At 37.3% G+C, this 23,299-nt stretch overlaps 1 protein-coding gene across 8 annotated transcripts in view; it reads left to right on the top strand.

Annotated features, from left to right (window-relative positions):
- LRP1B (LDL receptor related protein 1B) overlaps positions 1-23,299 on the top strand; it is a 1,329,376-nt gene that overhangs the window by 963,631 nt on the left and 342,446 nt on the right. For all 8 annotated transcript variants that reach the window (XM_078847919.1, XM_078847920.1, XM_078847917.1 and 5 more), the window contains 2 exons: positions 12,683-12,872; positions 14,129-14,333. In XM_078847919.1, coding sequence (XP_078704045.1) covers positions 12,683-12,872; positions 14,129-14,333 — 395 coding nt within the window. The remainder of the gene's footprint in view (positions 1-12,682; positions 12,873-14,128; positions 14,334-23,299) is intronic.

Genomic DNA, 23,299 nt, shown 5'->3' with positions numbered 1-23,299 from the left:
TGTTTCTTCATGTGCTTGTGGGTATCAGAGACCAAGTATTTAGATATGTTGCTGTTGCTCTCATATGCTGTCTTTTGAGCTCATCTGCCTTTAAAATATGCTCAGTGGAAGAAGAAAGTTGGAAAGTCAGTAGGAGGAAAGAACAAAACTTCTAAATGAACTTTAAAAACTCGCTAAAGAAAATGAAAAGTTGCAGAGCAGCCCAGTATGTATATCATCTGCTAAACATATGCTTTAAAAATGCTTCTAAACAGCTTTCCTCTTTAAAAACATTTTTTTAAAAAAAGGTAAGACAGAATCCTTAGTTTTAGCCTAGGCACTCCACACTTTTAAAACATGACTAATGACTATATCAAATCATGCAAAAGCTATACAATTAAATATACTGAGACATAAGAGTAAAATATGTATTTTTGTTGAGGGGAGTGTTACACTGGTTTAGATTTCTATTTTGTAAGTAGAATCCTTGGAACATTTCAATGTTAATAGATTGCAATATGAAATGTTCACTTCAGTGTGGCAGGGAGGGGCTCTCTGCTTATGCTTGTTTGCCTCCCCTTTATTTGGAGTGCCATTGAGGGCTAAATACAACTTTTGAGAGTCACTTCTTGGGATCCTGAAAAGTTCTCAATATGTCCCTTGGCAGTGGAAAGTGTATATGCTCTTGGAAGTGTCCTTGGCTGTTGGCCTGGGTTGTTCCTGATGTACTTCCTTCCCTCCAAAAAAGAACTCTGTCTTTCCATTCTCTTTGCTTTAAATAAAATTATTAAACCCTAGTAGGGTCACCACAACAAACTTCAGACATTATCCAGGATGGCACAAAACTTTTATTCAGTTCTTAAATTCATCATGGATTACATCAGTTTCTCTAATGTGGAATCTTTTGTAGCTCCCCAGGTCAAGGACACAACCATACCAGCATAGAATCATAGAATAACAGAGTTGGAAGGGACCTCTGGAGGCCATCTAGTCCAACCCCCTGCCCAGAGCAGGACCAATCCCAACTAAATCATCCCAGCCAGGGCTTTGTCAAGCCTGACCTTAAAAACTTCTAAGGAAGGGGATTCCACCACCTCCCTAGGTAACGCATTCCAGTGTTTCACCACCCTCCTAGTGAAAAAGTTTTTCCTAATATCCAACCTAAACCTCCCCCACTGCAACTTGAGACTATTACTCCTTGTCCTGTCATCTGCTATCACTGAGAATAGTCTAGATCCATCCTCTTTGGATCCACCTTTCAGGTAGTTAAAAGCAGCTATCAAATGCCCCCTCATTCTTCTCTTCTGTAGACTAAACAATCCCAGTTCCCTCAGCCTCTCCTCATAACTCATGTGTTCTAGTCCCCTAATCATTTTTCAAGTTTTCCTTCTTAGATAAAAGCAATGGACTGAACAGTGGAATCAGCCTTCTAGAAGAATTATTAAGCTACATCTGCTGCCCTTTGGCTCCAGGCTTTGTCCACATCTACATGTTTTGCCTGGGCCACACTAGTCCACACAGACCCCCTGTTTGAGAGCCTTCCCAAGAAAATCAAAATTATAAAACTCTCCATGGCTGCAGATTTTATATCATATGGTTCTTTCCCTGCACTAACCCTTGCAGCCAGATCTGTGGCATCCAACAGTGTTGTAGGTGGACACCTTTGGATCAAGCCGAAGAAAGTACCTGATTCGGCAAAGTACCTGATGGTGTCTTCAAGAAGAAAACGTTGTGAAGTGTTGCTGAATAAAGCCATGCTTATAAGGAAGGTCAAAAAGTGTCTTTCATCTAATAGACAGTCAAAGAGAGAGTAGAAGTCATCAGATTGAAGGAAATTGTACTGTCCCAAGCCTGATCTTCAGGGATCCTGAATCCTTTTCCTCTGCTGTCACAGACTCTGGGGAAAATTAACCAGGATAAGGCACAAGTAATCCTAGTGATTCCATTCTGGCCTTGTAAATTCTGGCTTCGCCTCCGCAACTTGAATCACCCATTAGTATAAGGATTCCTTATCCATCTGGAGCGAAGACTGTGTTGACTTAGCATACTGCTGGTAAAAGGAAACAATAGTACTCAGCGTGATAGCACTGAGGAAAAGCTCTACTGCATATGAGAACTAGAATCTGGGCCAGATTTAGTCACTAGAGCTGAGAAAATAAAATTAAATCCAGATCAGCTGAAATTTGTCACTTATTAGCATTTATCCAAGACATCATACTTCTAGGCCTTAGACATCTTTTTGCAGTGTTAAGCTTTATCATTGCAACCATTTATAAAAATAGACAATCCTAAAAATATTTCCCTGATTCTCCATATTAAAAGAATCCTGCAAAACAATAACCCTAATCAACTTTCAGAAGATATACAAAGTAGTTCCATGAAGTTGAGTCTACTCCTAGAAGTTCTCAGAAGACCACTCTTCGGGCCCTTCGCCTATGGCATCTGTTTAATTTCCATTTAGGTAGACTTTAGAGTGGTCATTACTTCTGATCTGACCATTAAGCACTTTATATGAAATGTCAGTATGATACATGCTGTGAAGACAAGGGGTTGTTTTTCCTGAATCCTGATATATCCCTAAAATCAATTCTGCTTTGCTTTGCTCACAAGAAATTGTTGTTCTTTCCTTCTGCCCTAACTCAGTCAGTCTAAAAGAGGAGTAGCAAAGGATATATACATGCAGGGCAATTAAAAATCTAACTAAAAGATAACCATCCATATTAAAATGCCTTCCTTATACTGTATAATGCCAAAGTAAAGGAGAAGAAAGCATCAAAATCATCAGTAGCCTGATGGTTCAAATACAGTGTAAATGAAATGTTTGCCCTTCCCCTTCAGCACACCTGTACAAGGAGAAACTATGTTTGGGTAGAATCTGGTCAGCACTGCTGGTACTGCTAGTTGACCTAACCCTCTCTTACATACCAGGAATCAGAATTGTGGGGAATAAAAATATAGCAAGAGTAACTTCTTACCATGCTCCTCCAGTGGCTGTAATAGGTATCATGCCTTATAAAGGTACAATTCCCTCCAGACACTGTCACTATGGTACAGTACATTTCCCCATTTTTTACATCAGTGCCTCTGAAGAGGCATAATTTGGCCAATAAAATATTTTATGGTTATGTTAAAACATCACCTTTATATGAATAAAAATAGGTAAACTGGCCATTAGCCTTTAACTTTCTTTTTTGCCATGTGCCAAAAGAGACATGGTCACATCAGTGTTTATATATTTACCTTAAATACGATTGCACTGAATAAAAGATACAGAATTTGTGAACAAGTTGCTCCCCTGGGTCTTAGAATTATTCACTCCTTGAAGTAACATGAAGTGTAGCTACTGAAAATAAGCTGGTTGTTGCTATGCAGAACCCTGAAGGCTATGTTTATTATGTATGATCAGAAAGTTTACTACAGCAGCATTTGAAGGAGTTTTAATGTAACATGGCATATCACATGGTGTCATATTACATAGCTCTAGAAATCACATACACAAACTTAGTCCATATGACATCATGTCTGCCTGAATTTTTCATAGGCAAAACAAAAGTGGTGTAGTTAGTACATACTTATTAAATTTGGTTGTGCCAAATTTGGCACAATCTGGGTTTTAAAAGTATTCTGAATAAGATGGGCTCATTTTGCAGCTCATTGGTGAGAGAAGCAATTAAACAATCAAATCAGCCTCTAGTTTCAAAAACAAAATGCTATCTATTCATTCTTTTATTACAGTTTATTGTTCTCTCTTAATAATTTTACTTTCTGCCAAGAATGACTTCTTGCCTTATGGCTACCTGAGGAGCAAAATGGAAGGGTAAAGAATTAATTAAAGTTCTGATTGTGAAATAGGTAATATGTGTGAAATTTTAAGCCATCTCTCAGATGTTGTATTGCCTTTGAGGCATAATCTTCACCTCAGACATCAAATAGTGACTGCCTGTTATCTATTACAATAAAATAATCCGCTTGCATAATCAGAAAACAGTCTGATCTCCTGTGATTGGGCCATTCAAGCAATTGACAGACTGTTTCGAAAAAAGTAAATTGTGAAAGCCAAATGAGAGAGTACAGTAAATAAGGACTCAAGGAGGTGCTTAATGGTAGGTACTTTTAAAACATCTCCAGAAGTTTTGGTGTAAGTGTGCTATTTGTGCTTGTTGTTTTTAGGACGTTTACTCTCTTTTAGTATTTACAAAACCATATTTTACATTATATAGAGGAACATTATTGTTTCCTGCCTTACAATTTGCTGTGTGTTTGAACAAATTGAGGTGTGTTTGAACAAATGGAGGTAGCTTAGAAGGTGGAATTAATGCAAAAAGGTTTGTTGATCCAACCCAGCCCTAGTCAAAGAACAAAAAATGGTAATGTTTTTAATTTAATCTTCCTGCAGAATTTTAAAATTAAAAGAAATAAGCTAGAAACTTACTTTGCTCAGAAATAGTGAGAAGCATTACCAAATCTCAGAAGTTAGTCATTAGATAGTTTCAGCAATAGTCTCCCCTCCCACACGCACACACATATGCTGAATAACAAGGGATCCTAATAGGTGTTCTTCAATAATTGATTTCTTGCTTGTCCGTTCTCTAGGAAAGTCAGATGAAGATCAGAATGACAATATTTATAGGTTGCATCTCATCTGGGGAATGTAATCCATCTTCGTTAAATTCAATAAAAGTGATAGATGGTGTTTGGCAACGTAATGATGTGATCACTCTACCATTGCCTTTGTAAATCATAAGCTGTTGCTTTCTGTTGTGTAGATATTTAATCAGTTATACACCCCATTACTGTTTTAATTCAGAATGTCAGTGGCAGGTGAATAATGTGAGGATTTGTATATTAATATCATATTGTATTAATGTTCTCTTCGTTTAAGTGTTCTATTCATATGAAAATCATAAACTGTTGCTTCATGGGTAGAATAAATTTAACCAGTGCTGCAGGCATCTAATGCCATCAATGTTTTAATTTAATGTGTCAGTGAAACAAATGCATTTCTTTTCATTTCCAGTTTCTGTGTGCTTTACTAACTCAAAACAGTATAAGGTAGTGTGAATATATGAAACTGATAGTAAACAACAAATCCCCTGATTTTCATCATATGAAAGATTTTGGGTTTGACTCCCCAAATTGCAGTGTTCATTGAACTAACTACATATTTTCTTGCATATTTCAAAATGAGTGAATAACTGATCAGTTACTTTCAACAGAAAATATGGTTGTGCTATGGAATAATCCTTAACATGTGTATGGTAAATTAATATAGCACAAATTCATTACAGTCTTGTAGTGGCTAATCATTAGAACACCAGTGTTCCTGATAATTTCAAAGTGGAGTTGAAGGCTTTTCTTTTTACATGCAAAACATTAAATGGTTTGGGACCTGGCTGATCCATAGACAATCTGTCTCCCCATGTGATACTGGCAATACCTCTGGGTCACTATAATATTGACTTACTTGAATTTTGGGCTGCTATCTGTATCCTAAAGATGAAAGAATAATTATAGAAGATTAGGATTGAAAGAGAGGTCATCTAATCCAACCCCCTGCTCAAAGCAGGACCAACCCCAACTAAATCATCCCAGCCAGGGCTTGTGAAGCCAGGCCTTAAAAACCTCTAATGATGGAGATTCCACCACCTCTCGACATAACCCATTCCAGTGCTTCACCACCCTCCTAATGAAATACTTTTCCCTAATATCCAACCTAGACATCCCCCACTACAACTTGAGACCATTGCTCCTTGTTCTGTCATCTGCCATCACTGAGAACAGCCTAGCTCCATTCTCTTTGCACTCCCACACCTTTCTGGTAGTTGAAGGCTGCAATCAAATCCCCCTTCACTCTTCTCTTCTGCAGACTAAATAAGCCCAGTTCCCTCAGCTTCTCCTCATAAGTCATGTGCCGTAGCCCCCTAATAATTTTTGTTGCCCTCCACTGGACTCTCTCCAATTTGTCCACCATCCTTTCTGTAGTAGGGGCCCAAAACTGGACACAGTACTCCAGATGTGCCTCACCAGTGCTGAATAGAGGGGAACAATCACTTCCCTCAGTCTGCTGGCAACGCTTCTACTAATGCTGCCCAATATGCCGTTCGCCTTCTTGGCAACCAGGGCACACTGTTGATTCATATCCAGCTTCTCGTCCACTGTATTCCCCTTTTCTGCAGAACTGCTGCTAAGCCAGTTGGTCCCCGCCTGAAGCAGTGCATGGGATTCTTCCATCCTATGTACAGGACTCTGCACTTGTCCTTCTTGAACATGATCAGATTTCTTTTGGCCCAATCCTCCAATTTCTCTAAGTCACTCTGGATCCTATTCCTACTTGCCAGCATATCTACCTCTTCCCCCCAGTTTAGTGTCATCCGTGAACTTACTGAGGGTGCAATCCACACCATCATCCAGATCATTAATGAAGATGTTGAACAAAACCAGCCCCAGGACCGACCCCTGGGGCACTCTGGTTGATACCGGCTGCCAACTAGATATCAAGCCGTTGTCACTACCAGTTAAGCCTGATGATCTAGCCAGCTTTCTATCCACCATTCATGCAATCCATACTTATTTAACTCGCTGTGACTTAAAAAAAAAAGTACCAACAAATATACAATTTACTCCATTTATTCTAATTTAATAATTAATATTTATTCATTCACTTAATACTGACCACTTATTAAATAAAAAATACTCTGCATTTTACATCAATAATATTTTTATCAATATTTGATTAACACAGATCTTATATAACTGTCTTAAAAAAGCCTCCTCTGTAATTTTGCACTTAATGGACTGAACTTTTTAAAGGTGTGAGTGCCTTATGCTTGTCATGAGAGGGCATTCCATTTCATGGGTAAAAACTTGATGAAACAAAAGGTGCATGGTGACAAATAAGGAAATTACTCAAGTATCAGTAGACTACAGTCTGTGCTACTTATAAGGTTTACCTGATGTGTTTCATATTGATCTGTAGCTGAGACAATTTTTGTACTATAAATAGTTTCTGTTTCTTGTCTTTAAGTCAAACGTATCAGATTCCTCCAGGTGCTAGTGCTTGATTATTATTGAGGGAAGCAAAATATAACGATTTCGCTAATTCTCTTTGTGATACTTATGTAAATATAATTCTCACCTACAAACTTGTCAGCTGAACTTTTTGTCCGCTTAACTTTTGACTGCCTAATGTTGTGATGTTATTTCAAGAGAGCTTCTTCCTTCAAGAGAGTTGTCTTTAGTGGGTAATTCCCTAAAATTGGTAAGCTGAAAAAAAAAACTTCACTGGAGGTTCTTTTATTGCAGGCTATATTAATAGGAGATTCTGTTGCTGAAATTTCTTCAGGAGTTTTTTTTTCCTCCACCTCTGATCATCCTTTTGTTCAAAATCCCCCTAGTAATGGTCTCTTGGTATCATCTTTATATTGATGTTTCCTTCATTTTTTCTGTTAAAACTGTATGAAATCTGCCCTCCTTTAGATGAAACATTCTCATCACTCTCTCATAAGTTCTTTGCCATTTAAATCATATCTTTTACAAATATGGTAAGATTTTTTTCACCAACTGTAGTCTTTGTCTTATGTTAAAATAGATTGCATATTTCCATAGATGGCACCATGGCATAGCTTTCCAGGAGTCTTTGTTCTAACACTTTAATAACATTTATTTGATAAATATTTGTACTGCATTTTGTCTTTGTATGTCAAAATTCATAGGACCCTATTCTGAGTTGCCGCAGAACTGTCATGTATGCTTAGATTTTGTGGGGGTAGGGCAGGGAACAAAGGTGGCTTCAGGGCTCGTCCCTGTCATGAAGTAGAGAAACCCTCGGGCTTTTCTCTTTGGTACTGGCTACTTATAGCTTTAATGGGCAATTTAATTAGCTGTGGATTACCTGTGCAAAACGTTACTTTCTGTCTAATTCACAAAATCAATGATTTACAGAAAACAATAGTTAAGTCCCTTCCTTTCTTGAGGTAAAATCTATGCTCACAAACCAGTGGTCAGAAATTATGTCTGAAATTCAGAGAAATTTCAATATATTGAACAGAACAAAATTTTAGAAAGAGTAATTTTTTTAACTGATTGGGGAGACGTTAGATATTCAACTTCCTAAACTGCCTCTACCTCCAAGAACCTTTTGTCTGAAGGCCTGTTTTGGTATCCAGAATCTCTCAATTTACACCTGAGAGCATAGCTTTTGAGAGGATCCTACTAAATTGAAATAAGCAGTACAGAAATAAATTTCATTTTTTCTTTTACTCAAAATACAAACACAAAAATTCCTCTATCACTTCATTTGTCAGACATATTTGTTGTTTTATAGGAAAAGCATATACAACCTCAAGAAACCCAATCACCAAAGGCAAGCCCAACCTTCATGTATATTCTGACATCTCCTTTAGATGGAAGGTGCTTCAATCAGTAGTCTCTTTCCTGTGGGTTCCTGTGGATTGTTCTTAGGGCTTTTTCTCCTAAAATCCACCCCTCCGTTGTTCCATCTTTTTTTATTACTGCATTATTCTGTCTCAATCAGTGAAGATTAGTGGAGAAGTTATTCAGAAGAATGAAAAAATTTCTTTCTTCCTAATTTTCTTTTCTAGTAATGTCTTCACTAATGTTTGAGTCCTGTCTCTCATGAGGGTTGAATTTTCAATTATATTGTTGTTTTTTAAATTGCTGCAGCGTTGGAATAAATCTTTTTTCAGGCTGTCAGGTCAGGTAGGCAGGACCAACATCCCAGTGTTTCCTTAAAAGCCCTTGCACTTCCTCCAGTCTGTAAAACAAGACTGTCCAAGCCATCTGGAAGGAGTAGTAGAGACATTATTAGAAAGCCAAATAGCAAGATATGTTAAAATTGATTTTTTTCTTATCTTGTTTTAGGCAGCTAAGACCCAAGAGTAAAAATCTATCTTAATTATATATATATCTTCAGAGGAGCAAAATTAAGGGCTTTTAATTATCCTTTTTTTGTAATATTTGCTTCAATAGATCCATATACATAAGCTGGAACCATATTGTAATAAAGTATTCTGTGAGGTCACTATTCCTTATAAAAAGAAAATGAAAGGCCTCTTGAACATATATCTTCTTTATGTACTGCAGTAACCGAGGAAATATATTGACCATAAGTTAATATCATATGCTCATCTCAATAGAGATACAAGTGGTTCCTTGCTGACATGGCATGGAAGTTTAGCTAGGAGAAGCTCTGAGAAAGCTAGTCAGAGGGAGAAATTTTAGAAAAGTAGATCAATAAGAACATAAGAATGGTCATACTGCTTAGACCAATGGTTCATCTAGCCCAGTATTCTGCTTCCAGCAGTGGCCAGTGTCAGATGCTTCAGAGGGAATTAACATAACAGGGCAATTATCAACTGATCTATCCCCTGTCATCCAGTCCCAGCTTCTGGCACTTAGAGGTTTAGGGATAGAACATGGCTCTAAGCTTGCATTCATGGCCATCTTGTCTAAATAGCCATTGCTGGACCTATCCTCCACAAAGTTATCTTAGTTTATTTTTAACCCAATTACAATTTTGGCCTTCACAACATCCCTTGGGAAGGCAACAAGTTCCATAGGTTGATGGTGTGTTGTTTGCAGAAGGACTTCCTTATGCTTGTTTTAACCCTGCTGCCTATTAATTTCCATGGGTAACGTCTGGTTCTGATATTATGCAAAGCGGTAAATAACATTTCTTTATTCACATGCTCCACACCATTTGTGATATTATAGACCTCTATCATATATCCCTCCTTAGTTGTCTCTTTCTAAGCTGAACAGTACCAGTCTTTTTAATCGTTCCTCATATGGAAGCTATTCTCTACCCTAGATAATTTTGTTGCCATTCCCTGTACTTTTTCCAATTCTAATGTGTCTTTTTTGAGATGGAGTGATGCACTGCATGCAGTATTCAGGGTGTGGGTGAACCATAGATTTACATAGTGACATTATGACATTGTTGTTTCTTATTATTTATCCCTTTCTTAACGATTCCTAACATTGTTAGGTTTTTTGACTGATGTGGCATATGTTGAGCAGATGTTTTTGGAGAACTACCCACAATGATGCAACATCTCTTTCTTGAGTGGTAAAGCTGACTTAGACCTTCTCATTTTGTATGTATAGTTGGGATTATGTTTTCCAATGTGCATTACTTTGCACTGATCAACATTGAATTTCATTTGTCAAATTCTTACTCAGTCACTCAATTTTGTGAGATCCCTTTGTAACTATTCACAGTCCACTTTGCCCTTAACTATCTTCAGTAATTTTGTATCATCAGCAAACTTGACTTCCTCACTGTTTACTCCCTTTTCAGGATCATTTATGAATATGTTGAACAATATTGATCCTTGGAGGACCCTGCTATTTACCTCTCCCCACTGCGAAAACTGACCATTTATTCTCACTTATCCTTTGTTTCCTGTCTTTTAACCAGTTACTGATCCATGAAAGGACCTTCCCGGTATCTCATAACTGCTTACTTTGCTTAAGAGCTTTTTTACATGGGTCCTTGTCAAAGGCTTTCTGAAAGTCCAAGTATACTATCTCAACTGGACCTCCTTGTCCACATGCTTGTTGACACCCTCAGAGAATTCTGTAGTATCTGGCTGATGAATCTTGCCCATATGCTCAGGGTTTAGCTGATCGACATATTTGGGGTCGGGAAGGAATTTTCCTCCAGGGCAGATTGGAAGGCCCTGGAGGTTTTTCGCCTTCCTCTGTAGCATGGGGCACGGGTCACTTGCTGGAGGATTCTCTGCTCCTTGAGGTCTTCGAACTACAATTTGAGGACTTCAATAGCACAGATATAGGTGTGAGGTCTTTTTTAGGAGTGGTGGGTGAAATTCTGTGGCCTGCATTGTGCAGGAGGTCAGACTAGATGATCATAATGGTCCCTTCTGACCTAAATATCTATGAATCTATGAATCTATGAATTCTAATAGATTGGCGAGGCATGATTTCCCTTTAGAAAAGTCACAATGACTTTCCCCCAATATATCGTGTTCATCTTTGTGTCTGATAATTCTGTTCTTGACTAGAGTTTCAGCCAGTTTGCCTGGTACTGGAGATAGGCTTTCTGGCCTGTAATTGCCAGGATCACCTCTGGAGACTTTTGAAAAAATATTGAATGAATCAGTGAAAGTGACACATTCATAGCTAATACTTTTTTGTTGCCTTGTGTGTATGAACTACTGTAGATAAAGTAAATTAGCTTACTTTGGTGAGTGTCTGTTTTCTATATATTACTTGCAGGATGAAAATAATACCCTCTACAATGCCAAATATAAAAAATAATAATCAAGTTAATAAATACTGCATTTTATAAAATGAGCCATTGAAGGAAAATCTAGAAATGTAATATGTTGCATCTAACTTTCTGCCTAAAACTGTTTTTTGTGTTATACACTAAATAGATAAAGAATCAGAGTATCAGTTATGTTGTCTTAGTGATTGGGAACACAATAGTAAGAAATAATTACTCCAGTTTCTGCCAGTGTCACTTTTATTTATTGGAATCGGTAGTGTACAATTTATCTTTTCTTGACAGCATTAAAGGTATTCCTTAGCTGGCTATTAATTTAATTTGCTTTTGTTTCTTCCTCATATTTTTCATGTAGGATGAAAGAGCACGGTACAGTAGCTTGTTTAAAAAAATGTATTTTGATGCAGAAGGTTTTTCTAAACATTTTCAGATATGAAAAAAAACAATCAGTTAACATTGAAAAAAAAGAATTCATTCATTAATGCAAATGGATATCTACATTTATAACATATGAACTCAGATACCGTTTAATAATAAGTATAATTAGAAAAAAAGGTGAGCTTACTCTGCCTTCAGTGTCAGTTGTTGACTTTCACTTGACTACTGGTTGCATAAAAGGTCCCAATTTTTAAAATGGCAGTATTGTATTGAAAATATATTAATGGATTTAACAGTTCACGGGTGTTCTGTATCATATAAGTTTAATATCTGCAGATGATATTTGCTTATTCTTCCATGGTTTTACTTTACTTTATTTTCTTTAAACTGATAATGAAATGTTTAATGGATTGATTTTTATAAGTCCTCCATAGATTTCAATGGAAATTGTGAGTGCACAGCGAATCTTAAAATCAGGTTATAAGTAAACAATGGGAAGAGGAAGGGACTTAACTGAAGTTTCCTGTTGTTGTGGATGTTATGAGTTAGATGGAAAGTTAGATAAATCCATTCTCTATTTTCCTTCCCTGGTGTGTTGTTGCAGTTCCATCACCTCCAACGCCCATTGTACCATTTGTTTGCATCGAAGTGATAGGAAACTTTAAAATCTGGGACGGAGAATGTGTTTCTTGGAAAATATATATCTTATATATATATAAGCTTAAAGATACTGCCAACAATTTTAGTTTGAAAGTTAGTAAGATAAGAGAGGAATGACTGTGTAGAGGGGGGAAGTTATCTTCTGTTTAACACACTATAGTGGGACACAAGAGATCTGGATTTCAAGCCCAGCTCCACCACAAACTTTGTGTGTGACCTAAGATACATCATTTAATCTCTCTGGATCTCAGTGTGTGACGCTGGAATAAAAAAAGTGGGAAATGGGAAGAGTTAAAATATCTGAACCACTGTGTTACTCAACAAGTACTATTTAGAAAAAAAAATCCCTTTCTTTGATAGCAAGAAGTAATTTATTTTCTTTCTAATTGTCTTTATCAGATGTAGGTTCTGTGGAAGGACTTGCCTATCATAGAGCTTGGGATACTCTCTACTGGACCAGCTCTACTACATCATCTATCACAAGACATACAGTTGACCAGAAACGACAAGGGGCTTTCAACAGGGAGGCAGTAATAACAATGTCTGAAGATGATCATCCACATGTATTAGCTCTTGATGAATGCCAAAAGTATGTACCACATCTATATTACTGGTTTTTGAATGTTCAAAAGTGCTGAGCATCGAGCATCTCCCATTCGTGTAAGTGAAAACTGTGGTACTCAGCACTTTTGAAGATCAGGCAAATGCCTAAATATAGTTTCAGGAGCCAAATTTCATGCTTTTATTTTTGAAAGCATTTCCAGAAATCCTAAAATGTCTCATTTAATCCAAATAATCTTTTAGATCATGCTCAAATATTTTTGTACTATGTGTCACCAAAAACCCTTCAAGCTGATGTTTGAAAAAATAAGAAAACCTGCCTGAAATAGTTACAGTAGAACAGAAAGGATAAGTATTCTCCATTGAGCTGTTCGTTTCTGTAATATACAGTTCAAATTTCTTAAGTAAAAGCTGGAAATACAAATATTTTACAGTCTTAAAATAAAACCTCAGTTTCTTGTCTTACTAGTGTATGTGTCCATGCAAATGACCTAGTCAAAGGGCAAATGGGTGCCTAAATTTAGACTTGTAAAGGTAGAATTTTAAAAAATTGCTGTGTCTTAGGAGGACATGCACCATTGAGAGTCAAGTCTCTCTCTCTCTCTCTCTCTCTCTCTTTAATTGAACTTCTTTTATGGCACATTAGAACCTAAATAGCCAAACATGTCATTTCAGTCAGTAATGTAGCATAGATTCTGAAGTAACTTTATGTAAATTGGGAGGTATGTTCTTTTTGTGAAATATGCATCATCCACTAAAGTCTGTGTAAGCAGACCCCATTTGCAGTATTTCTGCATCTACTCTCCATGTAGCATGTCTCTCACAGCCTCACTACAGGGTATAAGTAACCTGGGGAGGGCCTTGTATAGATGGATTTTCCCTGGTTTAGAAAAAAACAGGTGACAGAATTGAGGATAAAAACTCAAACATTTGTGGGAAGACAAAGTCCATGCTTGCATTTGAGTCAAGGATCTGCTATAATTTGAAAATTATTGACTGTCATACTTGTTATCCTTTGTTAGAAATAATTGATTCTCATAACTTGGAGAAAGGTGCACTACTTAAAATATTATACCAAAAGAATGCCAGAGCACTCATTAAAACAGAATAAACTGAAATAATTGATTTTTATTATAATTTAATTGGAAATACTATATAAACTATAACTATATTTGAAGGTACATGTTTTTCATATTCTTAACTTATAAGTGGAATTAACATAGGAAGTAAAATAAAGACAAGGTTAGCTTACAGCTTTTTATTATTATTTTGATGTTAATACAGTTTAATGTTTTGGACTAACTGGAATGAGCAGCATCCAAGCATCATGAGAGCTACCCTTTCTGGGAAAAATGCACAGGTTATTATCAGTACTGATATCCTCACACCAAATGGACTTACCATTGATCACAGTGCAGAGAAACTCTACTTTTCAGATGGCAGCCTGGGAAAAATAGAGAGGTGTGAATATGATGGGTCACAGAGATATGTAAGTAAACAAACAAAAATATTGATATATGGAATATGTACTTTTTGGGTAGTCTCTCTAAAACAGCCAAAGTTTAGATTTACCAAATCAGGATCTTATGTATCTGCCTGTAGATTGATGAATCAGTAATTCTCCATTAGTTCTTATTCGTGAACAAAATGGCTAAATTGAATCATAGAAATATAGGACTGGAAGGGACCTCGATAAATCTAGTCCAGTCCCCTGTACTTTTAGGCAGGACTAAGTATCATCTAGACCATCTGTGACAGGTGTTTTTCTAATATGTTTTTAAAAACCTCCGATGACAGAGATTCCACAGTTCCCTAGATAATTTGTTCCCATGCTTAACTACCCTTCCAGTTCGGAAGATTTTCCTAATGTGTAACCTAAATCTCCTTTGCTGCAATTTAAGCCCATTACTTCTCATCATGTCCTCAGTGGTTAAGGAGAACAATTTATCACTCTCCTCTTTCTAACAACATTTTACATACTTGAAGACTGTTATCATGCCCCCACTTAGTCTTCTCTTCTCCAAACTAAACAAACCCAATTTTTCCAATCTTTCCTCATAGATCATGTTGTCTAGACATTTAGTCATTTTGATTGCTCTCCTCTAGACTCATCAGTGCTGAATAGAGAAGAAGAATTTTCTCATGTCTTGCTTACAACTCTCTGCTAATACATCCCAGAATGATGTCTGCTTTTTTTGCAACAGTATTACATTGTTGACTCATATTTAGTTTGTGATCCATTGTAGCCCCAGATCCTTTTCTGCAGTACTCCTTCTGAGGTAGTCCTTTCTCATTTTGCATTTGTGCTGTTGATTATTCCCTCCCTAACCCTAACCCTAATTCTAATCCTGTCCTCCAAAGTGCTTGAAACCCCTCCTAACTAGGTACCATCCACAGACTTTATAGGTGTACTCTCTGTGTCATTATCCAAATCATGTATGCATGGATTATTTTAAATTTAGGTTTTCATGTTTCAGATTCTGTGTTTAAAAGGCATTATTTTTATATGTAAATAAAATGAAACAAGCAAAATATGCCTCTGCTAAAGCACAATGCCTGATTTCCTAAAATACAGTGCTATATATCACTTCTCATTCTGATATGTCTATTATAAGTTACAGTTAGGTTATGTAGAAAGTTGACTGTAACTTGACTCATTTGGCTGCTGCATTAAGTTGTTTTGGTTTTTTTTAGAAATATTGAGGAAAAGTCCATTTAGCTGTTTTACATTTATTGGAGATTGAAAAAAAAAAATCCCTTTTCATCTTTTATGGTATTTCTGATCCAGAGAGACTTCAGAAATGAGTGGGGTGGGGGTGGTGGTGGAGGTGAAGGGAGAGATAAAAGAAAGCATACCTCCAACTAACTGTCTGGAAATAGTCACACATATTATTGTTTATTAATTAGACTATTTAGATATACAGTATATCTATCCTATACCAGAACTTGGCCCCCTTTCAGTTTTCCTTATGCTTCTCTGGAGGTGCAAAGTATCCAGAAAGTCTGCGGGTGGAGAGAGATGGAGAAGACTCACAGAACCTAGCATACTTGTGTGTGTGGCATCACTGCACCCAGTAATCCCTGGTTGTGGGTAGACATTGGATAACCAGCATTGAGCAGAGCATTGAGAGATGTACTCTACTTTACCTCAGGAACTTGCATTTCCCATCCCAAGTTGTGCTCAGCACAGCTAGGACACAGAGCAAGATTGGGGCTCCCATGTACATAATGTTACTGTGAAAACCTTATTTTTTGCATTTTCTAAAATCTTTTGTGTTTAAATATCTCACCCTAATGTTGTATTAATGTAGGGCTCAATTTTATTACTCTTTATTACTCTTTTCCTCCATGAGCACTGGCATTAGTTTCAGTGGAACTATTAGTTGAATCAGGAACAACTCAGCATGAATAAGAGTGGGTGACCTGTCCATAGTTTATTTTTTTAGTTAGTTCTGTACCTTGTATATTATATACATTTTTTTCTGGGATATTAAAGGTGAGCCTAGCACCACCAGAAGTGCTTGAATTGGAAAGTAAGTGTTTGTGTACCCCTCAGAAGTTATGGTATGCTCCAGCTTTTTCCAGTTTACAGCTGGCAGAAGTAGTGAGGTGTAGAGGTTTGGTATAATCACCTCTACCCTCCTCCCCATTTCCAGCACTGCCCAACATTAATGTCATATGTTTCATATGACAGCATTTATTGTAGAATTTTTAGCATTCATGAAAGTGCTACAGAACACTTTTTTTTTATTTTACTGTTAAATCTCTATAGAAATACATTTTCTTTCTAAATGTTTAACTAGGGACAATCTGCAGTCTTAATTCAGTCAAAATTTCCTCTTTTGAATTTAATTTAAATTAAGGAAGTGTGACTAACTTTTGCTTGAAATGAGAACAGCAAAGTAAACCTCAAACCAGGTCCACTTTCAGGTGGCTGAATCTGTTTGTTATTAGGCTGAATACCTGCTGGTTCAAGTTCCATTCTGATGTCTCTATGGATTGCCTGCTGAACTAGGCCACCATCTGTTTTAGCGTTACCTTTATATGAACCACTCTGATGGAAGCTAAGTTTACATTTGCCCAGGAAATTATCTCCATCATCTGTGAATAGAGTACTGTGACTTGATTATTGAGATAAATTTCTCAGTGATGGAGACATTGGACTGGACTAATATGTGGTCACTTTTGATGTAACTTTGGACATTTTGAAGGCAGACTTGACTGTTTGAGCTATAGAAAGTTGGTGCTTTGTTTCTTTTCTTTTCTTGTTTTCCCTTTTTCTGTGGTTGCATGATATGATCCCACAATCTCCGATGCTGTTCTTTTCCCCAAGTGTGATCCCCATCCCTGAAGACTGGCATCCATCATGCGCACCTCGGGATCTGGAGGATGAATATGCTCCTCAGACTCATTTGTTCTTTCAGCAACCTCAACTCCTGGCTTGACACTAGGACCCTAATCCTGAATTCAGTTTGGGATTGTTCTGTAACTTTATCAGAAACCTCTGGAGATGCCTCATGTGGAATCTCACCTATTAAAATGTCTAAGCCCACTCCCAAGTGAGCTATCTGCCTTGTGGGAAGCAGGGAACTCTTCATTAGACTCACTGTAGGTTCAGCACCTCAAAATTGTGGTCCTGCTTCATCTCTAGGATTTTAATCTTCATGACATTGTTCTGCTTCTGTGGTTTGGGATCTTACTAAAATTCATGCATGAACAGGTCCAGGTGCCTCCTCTGCGACCAGGGCTTGGCTATGACTACCACCAGCATTGTGGTAAAGACTAAGTGCTTAGACTAGGTGCTTATAGCCGTCTGAATGGCAGGGTTCTATAACGGGAGTGGGACTTTCTGTATGGAAACCTTAGTAGATGACAGTGACAGAGTCATATGAAAATATGAAGAGATGAATCCGCTATATCCACTGATGAAGGAAATCTCTGAGAAATAGGAGTGATACTGTTGAAGCTAAGCACAGCACAATTTCTTCCTAATGAGGTTCTGTGAACATGCTTAGACATAGTTTTAGTTTTGAAAAGTGAAACATAGCTTTCCATTCCATATATCTTACTTGCTAATACTGAAAATTAACAAGCCTATTCATGTGTTTAACGTTTTCATCAAACTCAAAGTCATAATCTATTTTTATTACACTATTTTAAGAGAGTGTAGTCACAGTATAATACAAGTCCACACAGTTATTATTTTACTTATATAGATTAAAATATAATAAGTGGCTGGGATATTTTTATTTTATAGCATAATGTAAAACTGGGTTATGGATCTAACTTGGTATTTATATTGGTAAGGAATATCTTAATTACTTAAAAAATCTAAATATGCTTTGTATTTATTAGGGTAACATATAATAGTATTTTAATTTTTGCTTTTATTTTATATCTCATTCATATCACCAGATTGCAATGCAGAATCAGATGTAATTCCCAAATCAAGTCTGAATATTCTTTTGTGGGGTAGATAAGTATAAGGAAAGCGCTGAATGCCAATCTAGTGTTCATTCTTCACCCTTCACCCTGCATACTCACTGTGGAAACAAGCATTTCTAGTTGGGTTGCATACCAAGAAGAAGAGATAACTTAGGGATCATGGGCCCTCACCCAGAAAAAGGAAAGCATCAACTTTCACAAATTCACAGTTTGTGCCATATGATTTCCCACAAGCTCAGACAACATATACTTTTGGTTCATTAAGCAATACTATTGGGTGAGTCTGAACAAGAACATGAAAATTAACACCAGTGGCCAGTTTGCTGTCTCTGACAGTGACTAGTACTAGCCACTCTGGAGGAGGTTCCTGGAACCCTGTAGCAGGCAATTAGGCAATAATCTGCCCACAGAAAAATTTTCCTCCTAAACCTTATTGGTTAGAGGTTGAGTTATGATCTGAAGCATGAATTCATATCCTTTCCACAATCAAGAAGTAACCAGAAGTTGAAACATCTCAGATGTAATGGAATTAATGTCCCAGGCAGAGAGAATCTTGTGCACATGTAAAAAGATTTGTGAAATAGAAGAAGCAAAGAGCACTGAGGATCATCCTGCTAGTCCTTCACTCACCCAGCAGAGATATTTTTTGGACTTGATAGAAACAGCTAAGGAACCTCCACTGCACTTGCAGAATAGACTAGATCTCCTGAAAGAGGAACTCTTTATTCATCTGGAACTGGACCACATGCAGTTAGCCTGAGTATTCAAAGAGAAATGGAAATCATGAAGGGGTTTGTGTTAGCCTCACTGATTCACTTTTGATACCCAAACAGAACTCTACCAGAAAATTATATTTATGCGGAGTACATCTGGCGATCCCAGTTACACTAAAGTTTATACAGGATGATTTGGATGGAGTCTTACAACCAAGCACCATAGAAAGATAGGTACCAGCCCTAGCAGTATTCTTTGTGTCCATACATTGTATTCCTCAACTGAGGATCTTTAGATGTCAAGGTCAATCATAATGGCTAAATTAGACAAGCCCGCAGACTGCTTTTCTAGTTGTCATTCCCTTCGAAATGCAGGGATTCAGAATTAGCACTTCTGTCTACATGAGAATCTGCTGCACTTCTTTTGAGGAAAATGTTGTCCTTAGAACTCCAGAAACATTTCTGCCCAAAGTGTGTGTGTGTTTGTTTTTGTTTTGTTTTTTGTTCTGTTTCATGCTTTTGAGGAGATAGCTCTCTTGTCCTTGTCTCGGTCATCAGCAGTCATTGGAAAGGTTGTGGCATAAATAGATGTTTGTAGCTCTCTAGAGCGAAATCTCCAGCATGTAGTGGACACCTGCCTATCATATTCTGTTAGTCTCATTCCATCCAAAATGCCAGGGCTACAGAGCCTCAAAGTTGCTGCAAACAAGATGTTAAAATCTTGCTACAGATGGCACAGCAAATATCAAGAAAATGTTCCCAGAGGGAATCTGGGCTCCCTCTACAAGGTCCCTAGTGGCTTTGTGAGTTGTGCTTGAGCCTCATTTGAGAAAATTTGCAGAGCAGCATCGTGATCCTCATACAGTACATTTATCAAACTCTACAGAGTATGTTTCCATTCCACTGCAGAGGCATCCTTAGGTAAGAAGGTACTGGATGAGGTAGTCCCAAAATAAATTTCTGAAAGGATACATTTTGTGTTTTATTTTTTTTCTTCTTCCCTCCCTATCTGATTACATTGCTCAGTACTTCCAATGTGCCTCAGAACTGTGGGAGATGCAGGGCTGCAGAGTGAAATATTTATTAGGTAATTTCCCTTCTGCTAACAGTGTCTCCAACAAGTCTGCTACCCCAGGATGATGTTATTAAGCATGGGAAATTTATTTTGTTTTTATTCCTCAGTCAGTAATTGAGGTGGTAGGAGCAGTTTTACATGCAGTTGCATAATTATTTAGTTAGTTGCTGCTCTAATAATGTCCTGTTGAGAATTATTATTATATATAATTGAATGAGTCTTCTGGCGGGGTACACAAGGAGGCCTGGCTAAGTGCCTAGCAACAGCACTGAACCACCTCCAGTATCTGCAGAGAGGAGGCACATCCCATGTATCACAGAAGGGTGGGACAGAGTGAAAGAAGCAAGGAAATTAAATGAGTAAGAAATGTTTTGAGCTCTACTGCTGCCTCAATCATATCCTCACCCTTCAATCATCTATTTATTCACATATTTTGTACAGTGTAAAATATTAGATTATGGGTTTTCTGTGGCACAGGAAGGTCTTTGTGTTGTTTTCTTGTACAGTGCCAAGTACAATGGGACACTAATCATTGTTTGGGGGCCTTTAATAACACAGCAATATGTTGCTGACTGGTGCATTTGAATGATATGTTTATTTATTTGTACTGCTTTAGTCCCTAAAGGCCCCAGTCAGGGACTGAGGACTTGATTTGCTGAAGTTTGTACACTCTTTGGGATAGGGACTATCTCATTGACACCTCATGGGTGGACCCTTACTGGTTTCCGTATGGCTCTGTGCAAGCATGGGGGGTTTTCTGAACTGATTTATTTGCTGTATTTGGTCTTAAGCATATGACAATGGTCAAGTGGTTTCAACAAACAGACGGGGAAGTGCAAGTGCAAAATGATTGAGATTACTGTAATAAGAATCAGTCAGAGGTCTAGGAATTCCTAGACTAAAAAAATGTTCAGTTTTATGTTCCTCCATAATGGATGTGATACAGACCTTTGTATAATTGCACAAATAGATAGTTTACTGTGATTGTTCAGAAGTTTCTTCTGTTTTGAAAGATTCTACCAATAATATCTTTTAAAACAGAAGAAAATGTTTAGTAAAACTGGGTAAAGAGGAGCTATACCTAGGCAGGAAGGTCATTATTATCCACATTTTTCAGACTGCCTGTCAAGGTTCCTTCCCCACTCTGAACTCTAGGGTACAGATGTGGGGACCAGCACGAAAACCCCCTAAGCTTATTTTTACCAGCTTAGGTTAAAACTTCCCCAAGGTACAAATTATTTTACCTTTTGCCCTTTGACTTTTTTTTGCTGCCACCACCAAGCATCTAACAAATATATAATCGGGAAAGAGCCCGCTTGGAAACGTCTTTCTCCCCAAACCCTACACCCCCTTTCCTGGGGAAGGCTTGATAAAAATTCTCACCAATTTGCATAGGTTAACACAGACCCAACCCTTGGATCTTAAGAACAATGAAAAAAGCAATCAGGTTCTTAAAAGAAGAATTTTAATAGAAGAAAAAGTAAAAGAATTACCTCTGTAAAATCAGGATGGTAAATACCTTACAGGGTAATCAGATTCAAAACATAGAGAATCCCTCAAGGCAAAACCTTAAGTTACAAAAAGACACAAAAACAGGAATATCCATTCCATTCAGCACAGCTATTTTATCAGCCATTTAAACAAAACAGAATCTAACACATATCTAGCTAGATTACTTACTAAGTTCTAAGACTCCATTCCTTTTCTGTTCCCGGCAAAAGCATCACACAGACAGAGAGAACCCTTTGTTTCTCTCCCCCACCCCCTTCAGCTTTGAAAGTATCTTGTCTCCTCATTGGTCATTTTGGTCAGGTGCCAGCGAGGTTATCCTAGCTTCTTACCGCTTTACAGGTGAAAGGGTTTTTCCTCTGGCCAGGAGGGATTTAAAGGTGTTTACCCTTCCCTTTATATTTTGACACTGCCTATCAGTGTCAGATCTGGGATTGGAACACAGCAGCTCCTGGCTCTCAGGCCATGTATATTTTAGACCTTTTTTTTGTACATGTGGATTTCTTTGCAGAAATATCATATGCATTTTTAAAAGGGCTAATCTTAGCTATTTCTTAAAAGATTTCATCTCTGGATAGACATGACAACACTATTGTTCTCCACTGACAGTTAAGCTAAAATAATCTGCAGAAAAAGATAAGAGCTCGGAGCAAAAGAACACAATATGCCTGTTATTATACAAGATATTTCAAGATGTTTTGAATTAATTGTTAAAATATATTTTGAAAAAAGTTATTAATTCTTTGTTTATTGCAATAAAAATGATAAAATAGAGCTTAGGTGTCACAATATGCTGCATCACTTAAATGTAAAGACCGAAATAATCAGTACAGAAATAACGTTGGACATTTTCCGCTCTCACAAGATAAAAATTGCAAATAACAAATGATAGCTGTGTTATTTGGAAAAAAATATTTTTAATTGATGTTCTAAAATGATCCCTTTGGGCCAGATTCTGCCACTGTTCCCAGTGTTGAATCGTACCTTGCTCAGGGTCTCGGAATTTCGAAATCTTTTTCTACAAGTAATTTTTTTTAATTGCTTATTTGTACTTCATTTGCTTACCTAGCTATTTGATTTATATGTATGGGTGGGAAGCCACAGTTCTCTGTGTGTATATAAAGTCTGCTGCAGTTTCCACAGTATGCATCCGATGAAGTGAGCTGTAGCTCACGAAAGCTCATGCTCAAATAAATTGGTTAGTCTCTAAGGTGCCACAAGTACTCCTTTTCTTTTTGTGAATACAGACTAACACGGCTGTTACTCTGAAAAAAGTTCACACTTTGTATACATTTCCTTATTAATGTTTATTATTTGCACTGGAGTAGTATCCAGGGGCCTCAATCAGAATAAGAGTCCTATTGTGCTAGAATTGTACAAACAAGAGCAAGTAAAAGTTTCAAAGAGCTTATAGTTTAAGGGGTGAAAAAAACCTAGTGAAACAAACAGAAGTTGAGGGTTGGATAAAAGTAATATAATAACTTGTGGTTACATGTATTAACTACATGCAGAATTAGCATGTTTTAAAGTAATTTTTTTAAAAAGTAAATATCAGTGACCCCCTGATGACCATCTGCCTTTTTACAGTTCATTTTATTTCTGCTGTTTCCCCCCCCCCCCCATTTCATATTGTATTTCTCTCCTAACTTTTTTGTGTGTGTTCTTTCATTCCCCTGCTTTTATTCTGTCTGTGTTCTCATCCTTTTTTCTTAT

Source organism: Lepidochelys kempii, chromosome 11, assembly GCF_965140285.1.
Source record: "Lepidochelys kempii isolate rLepKem1 chromosome 11, rLepKem1.hap1, whole genome shotgun sequence".
NCBI classification, from domain to species: domain Eukaryota; kingdom Metazoa; phylum Chordata; order Testudines; family Cheloniidae; genus Lepidochelys; species Lepidochelys kempii.
Note: the sequence above shows the minus strand (reverse complement) of the source record. Positions and strands in the feature narration are given on the sequence as shown.